Below are 22,942 nucleotides of genomic sequence, written 5' to 3'. Positions count from 1 at the left end.
GTAAAAACACTCTAGAACAACACACTTAAAACCCACTTGGAGCACACACGACGAACAATAAAACTGCCAGGTGGGACCTGCCGAGGGTAAAGGAGGGGAGAGCAAGGGGCAGCTGGGGAAGCGGCGGGATGAAGAGGGGAGGGGCAGCAGTGGGTTCACGAAGAGGCAGGAGACACGTGAGGTGGCAGAGGAAGAGGGAAGACAGGGCAGGAGGGAGCGCAGAGACACTGGAAGGAGGCACAAGAGATGGAGGGGGAGTAGGAACGAGTACGCACTGAGCTCCGCTATTTATAGCCTTCTGAGGTGACATTGCGCATGCGCTGCTCAGGTATTGAGAACGCCAATTGTTTGTGCTGGATGGTTCAAAACCTTGGTCCACCGTGACCATACTCTCTTTGACGCCGACAGTCTTCAAGTGGAACTGGAACACCTGCAAAAAGTATTTTTGAAGAATGGCTTTTCACCTAGGCAAGTGAACAGAGTGATGAAGAACTACAAATGACGGAACAAGGAAGAGGAATAGGCTTTCAGGTCGACTGTTTATCTACCATTTATTGGGAATATTCCTTCACAGATAGGCAGAATATTGAGAAAGTCTCAAGTGGAAGTCATCTTTCACCCTCCTTCCAAAATTTCATCACTGGTGGGATCCGTTAAAGACGATCTGGGCCTGCGTAAACCAGGTGTTTACAAAATTCCGCGTGAATGCGGCAAATCGTATATAGGGCAAACAACACGAACTATGCTGGAACGCATTGTGGAACACCAACGTCATACTCGCCTTCTCCAACCCACCAAGTCCGCAGTCGCCTAACATTGTATTTCCATACACCATTCCATGAATTACAACGACACAAAAATGTTGGCCCATACATCAAACTTTTGGAGCTCGATTATCAATGAATCTGTGGAAATAAGTTTATCTGACAACGAGACTCTCATCAATCGAGATAGCGGTTATCAGCTGAACTCTGCTTGGAATCCTGTTATAGAGAAACTTCGCAGTCGACGTAGTTATCTGTATAAAGATGGAAATCTACCTGACACCGATACGCCAGGCTTTCACAGTGGAGGGCGCGAGGCGCAGCGCACGGAGCCGTTATGAACGAGCACGCTGAGCAGCGCATGCGCAGTGTCACCTCAGAAGGCTATAAATAGCGGACCTCAGCGTGTACTCGCCAGTACTACTACAGTGGCACCCACCTGAGGATGGCCAGAAGACTCTGCGTCGAAATATCGTGGCAGGAAGTTACTGATATCCGGCAGTTCTCCCGTGTTGTTATGGAATAATCAGTACGCTGGGAAAGCTTTAAACATCACAAATATAACTGCTTTTTTAGTAGTTGTTGCGTTTGTTTTCTCATGTGTAGAAAGTAACAGTATAAGGTAATTTTCTGTATAAACTTTGAGGCAGCATATGACCCCAAGCATTTTGTACAAATCAGGTAATGCATCTCCACATGCGCTAGAACTACACACAAACACCAAGAGTCGGACTTATAATTTTGTTTCATACGGTTCTGGTCAGTGTGTTACATGGGTTTTTGGAAAGCAACTTTTTTTTTTAGGAAAAAACAAATCCGTAAGAAATATTGGCGATGATAACAATTTTACATTAACAGTACCCGATAGTCAGTGATTTTTTCAGTTGTTTCAGTGTATTCCGTCAAGCCCAATGGTAATAGTGATAGTGCAACTACTATAATGTTGTCTCTTCTGGATACGTAAATGACCTCAAAACTGTGCTCCTGAAGATACTAAAACACATCGTGATAAGCAGGGATTATGTAATTTACGTGAAATGAGGAAGCTAAGTGCTTCTTTCCATAAATCTAATACCCGAATTTTCTAAACTCCCTAAAAACTGCTAAGTTTCCTAGTTCAGTAGCATGTAAGGTGTCAGGCAAATCCAACACCTTACATGAAAATCCTGACATGATAAGCAAATCCAGTAGTATGTCACATAGCTCGGAATAAATCGTGACATTAAATTAACCAAAGTAATACGAGTAACGAGTGAGGAAATGGAATACCACAGACTAACACAAGAATGCCTAAATGCATGTCGTACCTTCCCACCGTGAGGCAGACGCAGTTCCGAGGGGAGAAACGAGGACAGAAGCCGAGAGCAGAACCGTGTTAAGCTAGATAAGGGAGGGGCTGGGCACCCACGCCGCGAGCTAACCTGTACGACTATACAACCCGCACGTTTTAGCGTGAGGCTTTTTCGCGTCTCAGGTACGTCAAGGATCACCCCCAGCCCATGTTAAAAGCTAGAGCCCTCCAGAAAAGCAGTATAGATCTTACGATAACACAAAAAGGGCCACTACCACCCGCAAGTTTTAGCGTGAGACTTTTTCGCGTGTCTGTTACATTAGGATCACTCCCCGGCCCATGTTAAAAGATAGAGCCCTCCAGAAGAGCAGTATAGATCTTACGATAACGCTAAAAGGACCACACTAGCTGCAGGTTTTAGCGTGAGACTTTTTAGCGTCTCTGTTACGTTGCAAACTTTAAAAACATTGCCCCACCACGAAAAGTATAACGTTTCTCATTGGATAGACAGAATTTTTGTAGGCGGAGCTTAAGGTTAACATTGAGACCCTGATTGGTCAGATGAAAACATAGCCAGATAGTTTTTTTAAACTAACTTCGGTAAAATTGTAGTAAGGAGAAGTCAGAGTAGAGTTCGTTCCGAGACGGCGAGCTGGATGGCTGCTGCGCCGGACAGAGCAGAGTATGAGCATTTGCATTCAGACAAGATGCGAGTAGCAGAACTTAAGACTCGTGTTTCTATTTTCCTTTTTCTCATATGACTGAAATAAGAGGGTTCCTAATCCAGAAAATTACGCATCAGCCTTTACTTATATGAGGAGGATAAAAAATGCCAGAATTTACTAAAGCCTCTCTTACTGATTTAAAAAATTTTCAACAGCTTAAAAATTGGTTTTGTTCATATTTTTGAAAGGAGGAGAATAAGCTCAAGAATGGTTTAAGCTGTTTCTTAGTACATGGCCATGGAAAATATTTGATGGTTACAATCTTTTTGGGGTCAAGTGTTATTCCAATACAGGTAATGAAGTGACCAAGAAACTTAACCGTCTCTCTGACAAAGTTTTATTTTGGGTAATACGTTTTCTTTCCTGTCCTGGAGAATTTGTATAGTATTTTTCTTATGGCTATGCATGTTTTTCTCATGTTCGTGTAGCTATTAGTATATCGTCAACATACAGTGTAACTTGGTCAAGCAGTTAAAGTCCTAGGACAGTATTCGGGCAAGTGATAAATACTCTTTGATTACACATCTAAACCAATTGGCAGCACGCAGAACTTCCACTAAAAATAAAAGCAGTGTATTTGCTAGACTCTTCAGTGACTTTTACTTGCCAGTATAAACTTTGTAAATCGATCCTAGTGAGGAATTTGACTCCAAGAAATGTCTGCAGCTGCTCTTCCAGACTCTCCACAGGCGATCATATAAGGAATATAGTCTCAAGAAATATCCGTAACTGTTCTTCCATATTCTTCAGAGACGTTTTTGCAGCGATGACAGTCTTGCTGACTGCGTTTGCTTCCAAGACCAAAATTACATTACAGTCAGGTTTTGTAACAGCTAACAGGACGCCATAGCGCTACATAGATGGTTCTATTATACGTCACTGGAGCATCTGTTTTATTTCCGTTTGTTGCTTTCTCAGACCATGGGTTGGAATAGGTATTGTAGAAATACACTCCTGGAAATTGAAATAAGAACACCGTGAATTCATTGTCCCAGGAAGGGGAAACTTTATTGACACATTCCTGGGGTCAGATACATCACATGATCACACTGACAGAACCACAGGCACATAGACACAGGCAACAGAGCATGCACAATGTCGGCACTAGTACAGTGTATATCCACCTTTCGCAGCAATGCAGGCTGCTATTCTCCCATCGAGACGATCGTAGAGATGCTGGATGTAGTCCTGTGGAACGGCTTGCCATGCCATTTCCACCTGGCACCTCAGTTGGACCAGCGTTCGTGCTGGACGTAAAGACCGCGTGAGACGACGCTTCATCCAGTCCCAAACATGCTCAATGGGGGACAGATCCGGAGATCTTGCTGGCCAGGGTAGTAGAGTTACACCTTCTACAGCACGTTGGGTGGCACAGGATACATTCGGACGTGCATTGTCCTGTTGGAACAGCAAGTTCCCTTGCCGGTGTAGGAATGGTAGAACGATGGTTCGATGACGGTTTGGATGAACCATGCACTATTCAGTGTCCCCTCGACGATCACCAGAGGTGTACGGTCAGTGTAGGAGATCGCTCCCCACACCATGATGCCGGGTGTTGGCCCTGTGTGCCTCGGTCGTATGCAGTCCTGATTGTGGCGCTCACCTGCACGGCGCCAAACACGCATACGACCATCATTGGCACCAAGGCAGAAGCGACTCTCATCGCTGAAGACGACACGTCTCCGTTCGTCCCTCCATTCACGCCAATCGCGACACCACTGGAGGCGGGCTGCGCAATGTTGGGGCGTGAGTGGAAGACGGCCTAACGGTATGCGGGACCGTAGCCCAGCTTCATGGAGACGGTTGCGAATGGTCCTCGCCGATACCCCAGCAGCAACAGTGTCCCTAATTTGCTGGGAAGTGGCGGTGCGGTCCCCTACGGCACTGCGTAGGATCCTACGGTCTTGGCGTGCATCCGTGCGTCGCTGCGGTCCGGTCCCAGGTCGACGGGCACGTGCACCTTCCGCCGACCACTGGCGACAACATCGATGTACTGTGGCGACCTCACACCCCACGTGTTGAGCAATTCGGCGGTACGTCCACCCGGCCTCCCGCATGCCCACTATACGCCCTCGCTCAAAGTCCGTCAACTGCACATACGGTTCACGTCCACGCTGTCGCGGCATGCTACCAGTGTTAAAGACTGCGATGGAGCTCCGTATGCCACGGCAAACTGGCTGACACTGACGGCGGCGGTGCACAAATGCTGCGCAGCTAGCGCCATTCGACGGCCAACACCGCGGTTCCTGGTGTGTCCGCTGTGCCGTGCGTGTGATCATTGCTTGTACAGCCCTCTCGCAGTGTCCGGAGCAAGTATGGTGGGTCTGACACACCGGTGTCAATGTGTTCTTTTTTCCATTTCCCGGAGTGTAAGTCTCATGTAGGTGGACATACATACAATACTGACAACTATTTATGATACCAGGTATTTTACATAATAGATTGCATACTTCAATAATAAATTTTGTAACTATATTCATTGTGATGAGTCAGTCGTGGCAGACCCCACTGCTTTGAGCATTATCTGGTTCTCAATGCCTTCAACCTGATTACTTCGTGTAGATGTGTTACAGGTGGATGCTGTCCTGGTATTAATTAACTTTTAGACCTCGGTAGAACTTCCAATTGTTTCCTTTTATCTTCACTGGATGGATTGTGATTCTTTGGATATATACATTTAAATAGAAGTTACGTTTAGAGCAACCTATAATTGCATCCTTCTCCAGTAAAACGTCTAGGCCCAAAATACATTCGACTACTATTCCATTTGTGATTAAGTATGCTCATTTAATTCCTTCATTCCTTGACCTTATTTCTACCTGTGCCTGGATCCTTACAGTCTGCACTTTAACACATATAGCACCTAGGATTCTATGTTCTTGATGGGATACATAGGTACCCTCGTAATATCAAATGTTTTATTGTGTATAGTAGCTGACATAACACTTACCAGAGCACCTGTATCAATCACAACATCAATTGGCATATCTCCCACAACTGCTTGTCTAGGAGCCAGTACAAATGATTTGGTCTGCTCGCTACATTTAAACCGATCTGTCGCTATGTCTTCCCTGATATCAGTATCATCATTATAGTGCAGCACTTTTCTCCTAATTTCTACGTGGACCATCCCATTGGCACAATAATAACACCTATTGTTTGTACTGTTACGAGGCGTAACTAACTTGTCTGCGTATTTCAACTATGCTGTTTGATACAAAAATTCCATGTAAGTTCATTTGCGTTCCGAGTAATGTGTGCATCACATCCGTGATATTGTCCGACTTAAGTTGGATATAATGGTAATTGAGCCAGTCTGGCATTTGGGGGGCCATATCTGGTGTGCCGAGTATGTTGTAGTTCAAATGGCTCTAAACACTATGGGACTTAACATCTAAGGTCGCCTAGACGTAGAACTAGTTAAACGTAACTAACCTAAGGACATCACACACATCCATGCCCGAGGCAGGATTCAAACCTGCGGCCATAGCAGCAGCGCTGTTCCGGACTGAAGCGTCTAGAACCGCTCGGCCACAGCGGCCGGCTATATTGTAGTGGTGGCGTCATCGGCAGTGTTACAGAAGTGATGTTGGGAATTTAGTAGTTTATATCTACACTACCGGTACGTGTGTTGTTTGCATATCTACACTTCTTACACTGTTAATGAGTACTTTATTGAATATTGATTCTCATTTAGCTACACCATCACTTACGTAAACCATTGCTTCTTTTACTTCACTAGTCATTTCCCTTATGACAGATGACATTTTATTACCCAAAGCATTTGCTTTCCTGACAATGGCAAACATTTCACTACATGCAATAGGAATTTTGTTGATGTTGGCAGACACTTTACTATATTTAGCTGAACATTCATTTTTTGGTTTACTTGTCATCTTAGATGACAAATTAGGTGGCAGCTGATCTGTTATTTTGAGTTTTATGGGTATCACATTTTAATGAATTGGCTGTCAACCAATTTTTTGTGGGTGTGTGGCTGCATTATCAATATGTAAAACTACCGACGTTTCAGTCACTGTATTTTTGTTTACTGCTGAATGAGAAAACTTTGTTTCTTATATACCCGCACACGTGGCTGCTATCTAATTGTGATAGGTTTTCGAGAACGAAGGGGAGGGATGTCAGAAGTTTTTTATTGGTGTTTTTATAGTTTCTTTTCATTGGTACAAACCCGACGTTTTGATTGGTGTTTGCATTATTTCTTGTGATCCAGGGAATTCAGTGAATGGAAAACCAGGCGGCAGTTGTGACGTGGCGTTGTTTTCCTGTTTTCTAGCGCCGGCTGAGGCGCGCCAGTACTCTATGTACCACCGGCCACTGTTGTCGCCCGTGCGCCTGGGTGCATTGCTTCATGTGATCTGTCGTTCGACATCGCTGTTATTGCTAGCAGCCAAGACGTCGAAGTCGTTATCTGTCTTCTCCGTTCATGTTGGTGGGTCGCTTGACTATGCTTCCTCCTGAAAATAAGAGCTTCACCAACATCAGTCTGTTTGCCGCAGCCGGCCGCGGTGGTCTAGCGGTTCTAGGCGCTCAGTCAGGAACCGCGCGACTGCTGCGGTCGCAGGTTCGAATCCTGCCTCAGGCATGGATGTGTGTGATGTCCTTAGGTTAGTTAGGTTTAAGTAGTTCTAAGTTCTAGAGGACTTATGACCACAGAAGTTGAGTCCCATAGTGCTCAGAGCTATTTTGTTTGCCGCAGTCATCATGGTGTTCTGCCACCGCTGACTTGGTGTGTTGCCTTAAACGGATATATCTTTCGTGTTCAGATATCCGTGTGCTGATGGGTCGCCCCATCTCGCCAACATACACTAATCCACATTAGCACCTGATTTCGTGAACTCCAGCAGCATGTAGTTTGTCAACGGCATCTTTCATTACGCGAAGAACATCTTTTATTCTGTTGCTGATTCGAATAATTGACTGGATGCCTGCTCGACGGAGAATTTTGCCACCAGTTCAATAACGCCTTGAACAAATGGTAACAGTGCTATGTTTTGTGCTTTCTTCTGCTCTCCTTTATTGCCTTCATTCTTTGTCGCCATGGTTTTATGTGCTATTTTCATGCCATAACCATTGGTACCAACAAGGGACTTAAGGTTTTGTAGTTCCCCGTTTAGATGTTCCTTAACGCTGATCCTGTGAGCCCTCTTGGTTAAAGTGTGCAGGGCGGATATTTTCTGCGTAGGGTGATGATGAAAGGAGGCATGTAGGTGCCTGTGAGTACTGGTTGGTTTCCTCATCGTCCACGATGAGGAAAGGCAGCACCCCATTTCTTGGTATCTCCATACCGAATTGGATTCTATTGTGCTGCTGGTTGAGATGTTGGTGGAAATTTTGTAGCCTTCCTCTCCAAATGGCCAGATAACGAAGGTATCACCAACATCTCGAAGCCAACATTGTGGGTGTATTGGGCGGATTGGAGCGCTGTTTCTTCAAATACTTCCATGAAGGCTACAATAGGTGAGAGAGGAAAGCCCATAGCTTCCCCATCTGTCTGTTCATAGAATTCACCTGAAATAGGTGGTCGTTAAACAGTGGCTTACTAGCTCGCAGCGACCGCTGACTCAGCCGGCGCTAGAAAACAAGAAAACAACGCCACGTCACAACTGCCACCGATTTCTACCAATCACAAGCAGCAATGCAAAAACCAATCAAACGTCGGTGAGCCGTGGCTGGCTCATGTTATGCGTTGGATTCAACCTTGATTGCTATTCTGTCTCCCGCGGTTATCGCGATTATGCTGTTATCCACTCTCCGTGAGTGGCAGCAGCGGTGTGTATCGATATTCGCACCTTGTACTATCTTTGGCCTGGCGCTTATAGTTTCCAGCTGTGCTGTGTGCGGGCAGTTGGTCGGTTGGCGTGGAGCAGCAAGGAAATCTCCGCAGTTCGTAGTTTGGCCGAGGCTGCTGGCGGTGTCCACGGGCTGTCGGAGTGTGTGGTGCTGTTCCCATTGCTACGAGGTCCGTGGCTACCAATCCTGGACACGAAAGTTGAGTTTTGACTTAATCTACCAGCAAGTCACGACTGCTCGCATTGTGTCGTTTGGATGTCGTTGTCGGCCGTTGGGACAGTCCCGTGAGCAACAACATACGTTGTAAGTAGGATGTTTAGGTTTTTTTATTGGTAACGCCAACGCCACGTAGCGCTCTGTAAGAAAATCACTGGCTGTGCTGTGTGCAGTCTGTGGCTGGTTTGCATTGTTGTCTGCCATTGTAGTGTTGGGCAGCGGCAGCTGGATGCTAATAGCGCATAGCGTTGCGCAGTTGGAGGTGAGCCGCCAGCAGTGGTGGACGTGGGGATAGAGATGGCGGAGTTTTGAAACTTGTAAGAATTGGTGTCATGAACTGCTATATATATTATGACTAGTGAGGTAAATACATTGTTTGTTCTCTATTAAAATCTTTCATTTGCTAACTATGCCTATCAGTAGTTAGTGCCTTCAGTAGTTTGAATCTTCTATTTAGCTGACAGTAGTGGCGCTGGCTGTATTGCAGTAGCTTGAGTAACGAAGATTTTTGTGAGGTAAGTGATTTGTGAAACGTATAGGATAATGCTAGTCAGGGCCATTCTTTCGTAGGGATGTTTGGAAGTCAGATTGCGTTGCGCTAAAGATATTGTGTGTCAGTTTAAGCACAGTCGTGTATAATTGTTCAAAGAGGACGTTTCACATAGACCAGTCTTATATAATTGTTCTAAGGGGACGTTTCATAACGTTTTCAAGTTTTTTCAATTTTAGCCACCCTCCGATGGAGATTAATTGTACATGGTTATTTTGGATTGAAGTGCACCAGCTGAATCTTCTGCCTTGTGGCCGTTAACATTCCGGTTACCTGCCCTGGCCGTTGACGTAATTTCAGGCAGTGTATTTTCCTCATCGTGTTGTCGCTCTCCAGCACGGTTTGTGATTTGACAGCTCAATATGTAATTGGTTGTGGGCGCCAATACCTTCTACGTTGTTCCATTTAACTCCCAGTTGTGTGCTGGACGGGTGGAGCGGAAGTTATCTCGTCGGTGGGTCCGTTGACTGTGTCGGTTGGGTTGTCGTCGGATCGAGAATTATTGGTCTGACTGCCTGTCTCATCTAAGCGAGCGTTAGCATATGAATTGCAGGGTGACACTCGAAACTCCTGAGTGCCGTTGGTTTCTTATTTGTTCTTGTGGTTTGCATTTTATGGCTTCTAGCCGATTATTAAATTGAAGTTGTTTTGCCCTTAAGGCGTAAGTTTGTTTGGGCCTTCAGCCTAATTTAAAGAACTGTTTTAAGGTAAGGCCTTTGGCCTTTTAAAAATTTGTTTTGGTTTAGTCTTAAGTGATGGGCCTTCAGCCGATTTTTAAATTAAAATTGTTATTTTAAATTAAAGGGGTGTTGCTCTTAAGGCATGATATTGTATGGCACATTCAGCCGGTAATTGAGTTGTAAAAATTAATGCTGTGTTTTTTTTTTTTAATTTTCTTGGCTCTTGTAATGTTTGATCAAATAAACAAAGTTGTATGTTCGAGTGTAACAGACAGCCGCTTATTTGGGCTCCTTTCCACAATTTTAACTATCTGTCCTGTCCTGCGGGTTTAGCAGGAGGTTTCACTGGTAGCAGAGCGTGGTTGCTGTCAGCTTCACCACTGTTTCGTTTGTGTTCTGTGGCACTCTATTTTAGTAGCAACTGCAGGTCCGGGGATGCTACGTACTGAGCCGCAGCATTCAACTCTGCGATGGGGAAGCACTATTTTACGTCCGTGTTGTCACGTGGTTATGTGTTACCAGTCTGTATCCTTCTGCTGGCGGCTACGTAGACCCGCGCTCCACCCAGAGGGGGCCAGACACGGATCAAGAACCGCTTCGATTCTCTACAACGGACCCTGCCTGCTGTGACCGCCGCCACTCCTTCTGCCCAACGACTGCTGTCTTCGCCAAGAACCACACCTGCCGCTAAGCACCCAACAGCCAATCACGAGGGACGACTTCACCAAGGTTACCAGTAGCGGCCTCCGAGCTCCTCGTCTCAAAAGACCATGCCAAACTCTCTTTCCAACTCCTCAAGATATTGTTCAAGACAGACAGTGTGAAGTTACTCTTTCAGAAGTGTACTCAGTTTAGTTACTGTAATAAACAGTTGTGTCATAAAAGTGTGTCTCATCATTCCTCAACAGACGATAGAACTGCATTTATATCTGGTACTTGACTGATAGTTGGAGCAGCCATAGAACTTATTGCCTTTAGCTCGCGATTCATCTTCGCATGCTGAAGCGTCCGTATTTTCTACAATTACGTCATCATACTCATTCTAGTCAGCAACAGATTCAGTAACGGATGGCGTTTCTGGTCTAGTTTGTTCCATTTTTCCTATCTTTACCATACATGACTGAACTCAACAAGTTTTATGTATAGTATAATTCAAAATAAACCCAGTATGCAAATACGACATGGATAAGCAGAAATAGTCAAAAACGGATGCGCTGTTAAGCCCTTCCGTGATACGAATTCAGCCATCTTGAACGACTCATTAACTGCTAATGTTGGACCACATCATTATCTAACTATGAATTCTACTGTGATAAGCAAAGCTATTGAATGAGAACTGGCTGCAATTGACACCAGTCTAGCCACGAGCTGTTGTAATTGAAAATTTTGTACTTACCTGTTTCTGTACGTCAAGTGTTGTCAGCAATTCTTTTGATATTATTTTATTCATGTTTCCAAGAAAATTTGTTGTGGTTTACGATTGATATTTTTCCTTTATTTTAAACGACTGTCATATTTATCTTCACTTTCCTCTTATATTACTATGCATTTTTCATTCGTAAAAAAAAAAAAAAACAGAGTAGAACAATGCGATAACGTCTAATATAGATACAATATGCAGACAGATCTTACAATGCCTTTTCTGAAGGGAGTCAGTGTGATTATTCCCGTAAAGTACAGGTTGTTTCAAAAATGACTGGTATATTTGAAACGGCAATACAAACTAAACGAGCAGTGATAGAAATACACCGTTTGTTGCAATATGCTTGGGACAGCAGTACATTTTCAGGCAGACAAACTTTCGAAATTACAGTAGTTACAATTGTCAACAACAGATGGCGCTGCCGTCTGGGAAACTCTATAATACGATATTTTCCACATATCCACCATGCGTAGCAATAATATGGCGTAGTCTCTGAATGAAATTACCCGAAACCTTTGACAACGTGTCTGGCGGAATGGCTTCACATGCACATGAGATGTACTGCTTCAGCTGTTCAATTGTTTCTGGATTCTGGCGGTACACCTGGTCTTTCAAGTGTCCCCACAGAAAGAAGTCACAGGGGTTCATATCTGGCGAATAGGGAGGCCAATCCACGCCGCCTCCTGTGTGTTTCGGATAGCCCCAAGCAATCACACGATCATCGAAATATTCATTCAGGAAATTAGAGACGTCGGCCGTGCGATGTGGCCGGGCACCATCTTGCATAAACCACGAGGTGTTTGCAGTGTCGTCTAAGGCAGTTTGTACCGCCACAAATTCACAAAGAATGTCCAGATAGCGTGATGCAGTAATCGTTTCGGATCTGAAAAATGGGCCAATGATTGATTGGAAGAAATGGCGGCCCAGACCAGTACTTTTTGAGGATGCAGGGACGATGGGACTGCAACATGGAGCTTTTCGGTTCCCCATATGCGCCAGTTCTGTTTATTGACGAAGCCGTCCAGGTAAAAATAAGCTTCGTCAGTAAACCAAATGCTGTCCACATGCATATCGCCGTCATCAATCCTGTGCACTATATCGTTAGCGAATGTCTCTCGTGTAGCAATGGTAGCTGCGCTGAGGGGTTGCTGCGTTTGAATTTTGTATGGATAGAGGTGTAAACTCTGGCGCATGAGACGATACGTGGACGTTGGCGTCATTTGGACCGCAGCTGCAACACAGCGAACGGAAACCCGAGGCCGCTGTCGGATCACCTGCTGCACTAGCTGCGCATTGCCCTCTGTGGTTGCCGTACGCCGTCGCCCTACCTTTCCAGCACGTTCATCTGTCACGTTCCCAGTCCATTGAAATTTTTCAAACAGATCCTTTATTGTATCGCTTTTCGGTCCTTTGGTTACATTAAACCTCCGCTGAAAACTTCGTCTTGTTGCAACAACACTGTGTTGTAGGCGGTGGAATTCCAACACCAGAAAAATCCTCTGTTCTAAGGAATAAACCATGTTGTCCACAGCACACTTGCACGTTGTGAACAGCACACGCTTACAGCAGAAAGACGACGTACAGAATGGCGCAACCACAGACTGCATTGTCTTCTATATCTTTCACATCACTTGCAGCGCCCTCTGTTGTTGAAAATTGTAACTACTCTAATTTTGAAAGTTTGTCCGCCTGAAAATGTACAGTTGTCCCAAGCATATTGCAACAAACGGTGTATTTCTGTCGCTGCTCGTTTAATTTTTATTGCCGTTTCAAATATACCGGTCATTTTTGAAACACCCTGTAAGTTCTGAAGTCAAGACAGGATGTTAATTGACGGGACATATCACATTCAGTAATAAGATTGACGTTTAATTTAAATTTAAAAGTAAATCAGTAAATGAAATAAAATTACGGAATAGTATTTTCAAGTTCATACATTAGGAATTAAGTATAGTTGCAAGTCAAATATATTTTCCCCAATGGTACCTTTTCGAAACCAATAGAAATTTCCTTTTGGAAAATAAGTAAAATTGTTAAGACATTAAAGAAATCGTGTTTATTTGCATGTATCGTATGTTCAATGGTAAAAGACCTTCTGTTTCTATGTGCAGGACAGTGCCGACCAACTAAGTACAAGAGGACTGTTCACATGTTATAAAAAATAATTCTAAAAGTACATAGCATTTTACTTCCCATAAAAATCTGTACGTGAAGAAATAACGACATATTCCAAATGGCTTCAATATATTATACATGACTGAAATGCATAGAGCGCAAAATAATAACAAAAGCTGTGCAAAATACAACCTAACGTCTAACAACAACAAAAACGGTAGACAATGGCGGAAACTGTTTACGGTGGTCTCTAGTGTGCAATCCTTCAAGTAATTCATAAATAAGTTACTGGACTAAAGTGTCGATTTACAATCATCTTGTGTTCCCAGGTACAACATCCTCTAGGTTCTTAATTCTCACATATATGCTTAGTAATCAACTTTTTCCTGAATTTGTTACTTTTTCATAATATAGCGTCACGTAGCATGGTCACCATCTTGATGTATCTCGTGGATTCGTCTTACTGTGCGTCATTATTCTGACGTATCAGAGACCACGTATTGAGCTTCACTCGCAAAACATCAATAATAACTTTCTGAGAAAATAAAACGCCTACAGCCGTCATTATGGTTTTATTTTGTTGCAACCAGTTTCGCCGCTTTAATGTGCCATCTTCAGGCTGTAGCTGACGTGGAAGGGGTTGATAAGATCCCTACATACTATCACACAAGTGGCCAGCATAACTGGATACGCAGATAATCTGAAAACTCAGGTTTCAGCACACTAGGTAATGGTTGGAGTTCTGAAGCCTAAGTTTTCAGATTATCTGCATATCCAGTTATGGTGGCCAGTGAGGCAGTATATATAGGGATCGTATCAACCCCTTTCGCATCAACTACAGCCTAAAGAAGGCGCACTGCACCACCGAAACTGGTTGCAACAAAACAAATAAAATCATAAGGACAGCTGTAGGCGTTTTCTTTTCTCACAATGGTAAAGGGCCATCATCCCAAACAATTACTCCCAGAAGGAAGAACATACAAAAACATAAAATTAAGTACTTATCTTTGCATAGTCTCGGCTTTCAGAGGACAAGTTAGGTCGACGGGTACTATTTAGACAGTTACTGCTTGTTTAATATTGTCCATAGTGATTTCGCACATTAATGTGATGTTAGGTGTGACTGATATTCACAAACGATGTGTTGATCCTGATGGCATAGTTATTCTTTTTTATTTAAAGTCTATGATAGATAAACTGTGGAAATATTCTCATTCTCACAGCTGGAAGCTATACGAGGAAAGCTGATACTCGAATTCTTGTTTTTTTCTTTTTAATCATCAGTGTTTTGATTGGTTTGATGCAGCCCGACACGAGTTCCTCTCCTGCACTAATCTGTTCATCACAGAGTAGCATTTGCACCATACGTCATCAGTTACTTGATGGACGTATTCCAGTCTCTTGTCTCCCCTACAGTTTTGCCCTCTGCAGCTCACTCTAGTGCCACGGAAGTTGTTCCTTGATGTCTTAATAAATGTTCTGGCGTCCTGCCCTTTCTTTTTATCAGTGTTTTCCATATGTTCCTTTCTTCGTCGATTTTGCGGAGAATGTCCTCATTCCTTATCTCATCCTTCTGTCTAACGTACAAAATTATTGTCTAGCACCACATCTCAAACGCTTCGATATTCCTCCGTTCTGGTTTTCCCACAGTCCATGTTTCTCTACCGTACAATGCTGTGCTCTTAACGTACATTTCCAGAACTTTCTTCCTCAAATTGAGGCCTATGTTTGATTCCAGCAGAGACTGAACATTAGAGATGAAAGACTGCATCCCTGTCTTACATCCTCTGAAAGCGAGCATTTCGATCTTGGTCTTCTAATTTTCTTTTTCCCTATTGGTTCTTGTGCATACTATATATTACACGCGATAGCTTACTTGTATTTTTATCAGAATTTTGAACATCCTGGACCATTTTACAATGTCGAACGCTATTTCCAGATCGACAAATCCTACGAGCTTGTCCTGAATTCTCTTCAGTCTTGCTTCTGTTATCAAGCCCAAACAGAGAATGGCCTCTCTGCTGATTCTAACTTTCCTAAGCCTAACTCACCCTGATCTAACTGAACCTGAATTTTTCCTTTCATTCCTCTGTATATTACTCTTCTCCGCCTCTTGGATGCATCAGTGTGTGCGGTAGTTTTAGCATTTATCTGCCCTTGGGATTTTGGAATTGCATGGATGATATATTTCTGGAATTGTATAGATGATATATTTCCCAAAGTTTGATGGTATGTTGCCAGTCCCATAGATCCTACACACGAACGTGAATATTCGTTTTGTTATCTCTTTCACCAATGATTTGAGAAATCCCAATGGAATGTTATCTACCCCTACTGTCTTATTTGTTCTCAAGTCAACCTGAGCGATTTCGAATTCTAATACTGGATCCCCATGTCTTCCGTATCATCTCCAGTTCCTTCTAACAAGACATCAGGCAAGGCCTCCTCCTCAGAGAGGCCATCAGGGTGCTCTTTCCATCTACACTGTTCTCTGCGTTTAACACTGGAACTGTTGGTGCGCTATCAATTTTACTACCCTTGCTTTCTCTACATGCTGAGTCAGCCCACCTGGTGACCATTTCGTTTTCGATTTCTTCACTTTCTTCCTGCAGTCATTTCGCCTTGGCTGCCCACTACTTCCTGCTTAACTCATTCCTAAGTGACGGCCGTGTTCTTGTATTTCCCTGAACATTTTTGTACTTTCTTCCTTCGTAGATCGAATAGTTTTCTGTTATCCAAGGCTTTCTCGGAGTTACCTTCTTTGTACCTATGTTTCTATGTGCAACAACTGTGATTGCCCTTATTAGCGATGGCGACTCCTCTTCAATCTTCATCTTTCCTCAGTACCAAAGTACCCCAATTCCTTCTGGCCGGTTCTTTTAAATTTCAATCTGCTATTCATCATTACTAAACTGTCATCTGAACGTATGTCTTCGACTGGGTATGCCTTACTCTCCAATACCTGATTTCGTAATCTCTGTCTGACCACAAGGTAATTCGGCTGGAACCTTACCATATCTCCGGGTCTTTTCCAACTACACTTTCTCCTGTTTGCTTCTCGAACATAGTATTCGTCACTACCACTTGAAATACGCTGCAGAACTCATTCTTTTCCTCTCTTTTACGACTGCCAATCCCCAATAACTCATCTTCTACTCCTTCCTGTATAACCGCTTCATCAGTCCTCCATGGTTATTACATTTTCATTTCCTTTTACATACTGAATCATTACTTGCTGTTTAATATTCAGATGATAGCTATACTAACCTTATTTTCTGATTCGTTGGATTATACACTCCTGGAAATTGAAATAAGAACACCGTGAATTCATTGTCCCAGGAAGGGGAAACTTTATTGACACATTCCTGGGGTCAGATACATCACATGATCACACTGACAGAACCACAGGCACATAGACACAGGCAACAGAGCATGCACAATGTCGGCACTAGTACAGTGTATATCCACCTTTCGCAGCAATGCAGGCTGCTATTCTCCCATCGAGACGATCGTAGAGATGCTGGATGTAGTCCTGTGGAATGGCTTGCCATGCCATTTCCACCTGGCGCCTCAGTTGGACCAGCGTTCGTGCTGGACGTGCAGACCGCGTGAGACGACGCTTCATCCAGTCCCAAACATGCTCAATGGGGGACAGATCCGGAGATCTTGCTGGCCAGGGTAGTAGAGTTACACCTTCTACAGCACGTTGGGTGGCACGGGATACATGCGGACGTGCATTGTCCTGTTGGAACAGCAAGTTCCCTTGCCGGTCTAGGAATGGTAGAACGATGGGTTCGATGACGGTTTGGATGTCCCGTGCACTATTCAGTGTCCCCTCGACGATCACCAGAGGTGTACGGCCAGTGTTTGAGATCGCTCCCCACACCATGATGCCGGGTGTTGGCCCTGTGTGCCTCGGTCGTATGCAGTGCTGATTGTGGCGCTCACCTGCACGGCGCCAAACACGCATACGACCATCATTGGCACCAAGGCAGAAGCGACTCTCATCGCTGAAGACGACACGTTTCCATTCGTCGCTCCATTCACGCCTGTCGCGACACCACTGGAGGCGGGCTGCACGATGTTGGGGCGTGAGCGGAAGACGGCCTAACGGTGTGCGGGACCGTAGCCCAGCTTCATGGAGACGGTTGCGAATGGTCCTCGCCGATACCCCAGCAGCAACAGTGTCCCTAATTTGCTGGGAAGTGGCGGTGCGGTCCCCTACGACACTGCGTAGGATCCTACGGTCTTGGCGAGCATCCGTGCGTCGCTGCGGTCCGGTCCCAGGTCGACGGGCCCGTGCACCTTCCGCCGACCACTGGCGACAACATCGATGTACTGTGGAGACCTCACGTCCCACGTGTTGAGCAATTCGGCGGTACGTCCACCCGGCCTCCCGCATGCCCACTATACGCCCTCGCTCAAAGTCCGTCAACTGCACATACGGTTCACGTCCACGCTGTCGCGGCATGCTACCAGTGTTAAAGACTGCGATGGAGCTCCGTATGCCACGGCAAACTGGCTGACACTGACGGTGGCGGTGCACAAACGCTGCGCAGCTAGCGCCATTCGACGGCCAACACCGTGGTTCCTGGTGTGTCCGCTGTGCCGTGCGTGTGATCATTGCTTGTACAGCCCTCTCGCAGTGTCCGGAGCAAGTATGGTGGCTCTGACACACCGGTGTCAATGTGTTCTTTTTTCCATTTCCAGGAGTGTATAAGTGTGGATGACTACTTCCATTAAATATACAAGTCATATTACGCTTCAGAATCATTTGCTGGGGCATAAAAATTATACATACTAGATAGCTTGAACTTTCAGGGCCTTATTATCACTAGTTTTGGAAGTATTTCATTGTTTTTAACACATACGCAGCTTCCACACACCCCTCCCCAATCGGAGAAATCTCTGCGGACGCCGATGCTCAGAGGTTGGTGTATAAGTGCAAGGGAACTTTGCCGAAATAGCTGGTTAGCCGAAGAATGCTCAATGTACTGTCATTTAAATTTTACATCCAGTTCAGTATTTTCTGTAAGTTCCTTTACATACACTCCGGTCATGATTCTGCAATGCATAAACCAAGGAATAAACGTATTCACAATGGGATTTTCACTCTGCAGCGGAGTGTGCACTGATATGAAACTTGCTGATGACTCAGTTGGTAGACCATTTGCCCGCAAAAAGCAAAGGTACAGAGTTCTAGTCTCGGTTCGGCACAGCGATTTTAATTTGCCAGGAATTTTGATATCGTTGCACACTCCGCTGCATTTGTGGCTAAGCCACGCCTTCGCAATATCCTGTTTTCCAGAAGTGCTAGTCTTGCAAGTTTCGTAGGAGAGCTTCTGTGAAGTTTAAAAAGTATTAGATGAGTTACTGGCGGAAGTAAATCTATGAAGACAAGTCGTGCTTGGGTAGCTCAGTCAGTAGAGCACTTACCCGTAAAAGGCAAAGCCCAAGCTTGCGTCTTGGTCCAACACATAGTCTTAATATGATACATAACGTCTGTTTTATTTGTTATGTTTACTAGTGAAAACCCTATCAAAACCTCTACAGTAGTTCCTGGATTAGCCATTACATTCATACAGGGGTTATTTTTATAATATCAATGGTTGAATCAAGAACTAAATTATTTCCATAAATCACATGAAGTAAAAACGTGCATTGTAACTTGGTTGCTTATATGTCGCAAATGCTTAATATCTTTACACCTATCTGTTGGATTATCTGCATTACGAAAAACACAGGCCTTAAATTAACAATACGTGAGACTGAACTCGAAAATTATTACTGCAAACTGAGAATTTGGCAGGCGGCACAGCAAAAAAGTTTGAACGCTTCTGTCATTGCGAGTTGTTGTTATGTATACAGGGCGAAAAAAATTGTGGTCATATTTTAAGGATTAAATATATTTACTACACAGATAGGATTTACTGTATATTCTATCGTAGTGGGTCGTTTGTTATTTTACTTCTTGAAGGTCACCAGATTTGATTACCAAGTATTAAGGCTCTTGTTTTTACTGTATTGTAGAATGAACTGGCTTATATGGTAAACTACTTTTGCTGTTGCAGGTTCGTCAAACAGTTAGAGAAGACAATGAGCTCAATTGCAATTATGCAATTCTGCTTCAGCGTTCTCAGCATATGTGTGACATTATTTCAAGCAACATATGTAAGATCTTAATTGTAAATTGTAATAAACAGCTCATAGCATTTCTATGCACGCACTTTTAGTGATAAACAATATTTTTGCACATAACAATGCGTTTTTCCTAAGTATTTATCTTTACAGCTAGCTGCAGTGTTCAATGATTAGTTTCATTCAGCTATTCTTTGATTCACAAGGGCACCTGAGTCCTTATTATAGACAGACGAAATAATTATTTTTTCCCCTCATATATTGTGACACACTCAGTTTTCATAACTTTAAAAACATTTTGGTTCATCAAAATACTGTATTCAATGCGACTGATAAAAGGAGTCACGATGTAGGAATAATTTGATACATAGGTTTAAAACAGCCAACTAGCATTTCATAGTTAAGAGTCAACTGATGTTCATACTCCATGTCTTACACTTGCTGATGGTGCCCTGTTTGGTTTTAATTAACGTCACTTTTGATGTGTGAACATTCTGGAAGGAGAACGTCCAGAAGTTTTACCAAAATACTGAAAACTTTCCCAAACGTAATAACTTTATGGAGACTATATATATGTTGAAAACTGGCAACTAAAATTTAAGAAAAATACAGCTTTTGTTTTTCAAATCAAATCGTAATTTATAAAAGAACTATGAAAGTTTGATGTGTTTACATAACTCATTTTAAGGATATTTCCTTAAAGAAATTATTTTTGGTGAATTTTCCAATGTTGCAGAAATCAGCAGAGTAATCAGGACGTGATGAATGATATATAATTGTCTTTAGGATTTCACATGAACTTTCAACATTTTGAATAATTACTCGCATCTCAGTTTTTGATCCATGAAAAATACAAAATAAAATACATTATTAATTAATATAGTTACATACCCACCACTCTCTGTTGTAATTTACTTATTCAAAACTGAAGGAATGGAATGAAAAAACTTTGAAGAAATTACGGTTATGTGTAGTGACTGACAGAAACTTTTACATTAATTACATCCAGGTAATATATATATATATATATATATATATATATATATATATATATATATATATATATATATATTCAGTTATGCATATGACAAAAACTTTTACATTAATTGTATGCAGGTAATATATATATATATATACTTCTTAAACTCCAAAATAATGTTCTGAAGTAGCGAGGAAGTTTTTTATTACAGTGTATCTGTTAAACTGGACAACATATACTATGTTTACACACAGAACGTCATCAATTATAGTAACAAAAGCAAACACGCTAACACTTGTACTTTTCGTGGTAATTTAAGAGCAAAGCGTGTCAGAAACTCCATAGATACACTACTATTAAAGGTGAACAGTTTATGTCCATCATAATTATCCGGACTGTTATGCCGTGGTCGGTTGATGAATTCTGTGTCAATTCCCAACGTTTCGTCCCCGTCTGCGGAGGACATCTTCAAGGGGGGGGGGGGGGGGTCCGTAGTTCGATGGAAGGTCCAACACACCCACTGGCTCGCTACTGACTACCGCTAAATTCCGTGTACGCGAGCTCCCGCGCCGAGTCGTGACGTCAAGTGTTTTGAAAACGTCGGTGTAATTGGCCACTGTCCGCTGATGTCTATCGCCGTTGCCATCACCCAGTGGTGGACGGGTGGTACACATCTTCTTCAACACCGGCATCCATATATCTTTTAATTTCACGACCTCCTCCTTTCGATTGTATTTATTAGGGTGTTTGGAGATTTCGCTTGCCTCCCTTTAGAGCCTTTCGTAACATCCTCTAGGCTCAATGAAGTATCCTTTCATTCAAGTTGAAAATATCACAGCTGTCACTTATGTTAGTTTGAAAAATATTTGATAGTCTTCAGCAACACCGACGGCACTCTGAAATTCCTGTCTCGGATACTGTTAACCATCAATTATTGGTCCCCAGAGAATGGTTTCCACACTTTTAATAGTTATCTCTTCTGAGCCTTTGTAAGTCATCGCACACTCGGTACTCACAAAGCAAAGGTATTTTTAACTGGATGCGACACTTGTACATAAAGAAAAATTACAGTGATATCGAATCAAACGGAAAGAAAGGAAAGAAGATTAACGTTCCATCGGTGACGTGGTCATCAGAGACAGAGCGAAAGACCGAGCGAGGTCGCGCATTGCACACACATTCAGGACAGCGGAATAGATCCACGTCCATCTTTTCCAAATTTGTATTTTCTGTAATTTTCCTCAATCACTCCAGTGCAGTGATCATTTTTTTTTGAAAGGATCGTCCGATTTCTTTACTCATCTTTGAAAAATTCCGAGTATGTGCTCCGTCTTTACTGACCTGAATGTTGACGGTAGTTAAATCCTAATCCTCCTTCTACATAGATTGCAAGCTCGGATTAGGAAAATGAAGCTGATAGACCATTCCAACATTCTCCTTGAGCTATTTAAGGGTAATATGGAAAATGTAAATTTGGATGACCTGAAGAAGATTGGAACCTCAGCCTACCCGAATGCGATCCAGAGCCTACCAATGCGTCGTCTTACTCAGTACCATCTACATATAGAAGAAAAATTTGATGTTACGTTCTGCAGACATTCTAAGGAAGGATTTTTAGCATTTCGGATGATCCGGGAGAGAAACAGTGGAAGTTTGTTGCTCTAACTTGTTTTGGCAATTTTCTGACCCTATAAATAGAAAACTGACCTCTTATTCTGTGCATGCAAGGGCTAGCTGTTTATCTGGATTTTATGTAACAAGCAGCACACACACACATATCTGTAGATGGAAGCAAAAGAATCTAAGATCTTGAAAGATACAGGACAGGAAAGTTGTCGTTCATCAACCTAGTTTCAAGCAGTGACTGATGAAAAAGACACCATAAAAGATGAACTGCGAAGCAGCACATTGCATACTACTGCCTCCTGAGGCTGATCAGTCGCTGATTCAAGAAAGAGTGCGTTCAATATGCTGAAACTGCTGGCAGTTAGACTCAATGTAAAATGAAGATAAACACTCCCGAAACTGAGCTATTAAGAGTTAGATAAGATTGGTCACTAGAAAATCGGAAAAACTTGCATTCGGAAGGTTCGGGATTGGAAAGGTAATTAAGTTTTATCATTTAGCGAGTACGATATTCGAAGACAACAAGTTCGCTCATAGGTAGTTAAACCTGCTAATTGTGAATTACTTTAGCATCGAATGAAGAGTGTCTTCTACTAAGGCTTTTGCCTCCAGTATGGCATT

At 43.2% G+C, this 22,942-nt stretch overlaps 1 protein-coding gene across 1 annotated transcript in view; it reads left to right on the top strand.

Moving 5' to 3' along the window:
* LOC126284987 (odorant receptor Or2-like) overlaps nt 1-22,942 on the top strand; it is an 86,279-nt gene that overhangs the window by 43,247 nt on the left and 20,090 nt on the right. The window contains exon 2 of the mRNA XM_049984277.1: nt 19,650-19,749. Within this exon, the coding sequence (XP_049840234.1) occupies nt 19,650-19,749 (100 nt within the window). The remainder of the gene's footprint in view (nt 1-19,649; nt 19,750-22,942) is intronic.

This window comes from Schistocerca gregaria, chromosome 8 (genome assembly GCF_023897955.1).
Source record: "Schistocerca gregaria isolate iqSchGreg1 chromosome 8, iqSchGreg1.2, whole genome shotgun sequence".
NCBI classification, from domain to species: domain Eukaryota; kingdom Metazoa; phylum Arthropoda; class Insecta; order Orthoptera; family Acrididae; genus Schistocerca; species Schistocerca gregaria.
Note: the sequence above shows the minus strand (reverse complement) of the source record. Positions and strands in the feature narration are given on the sequence as shown.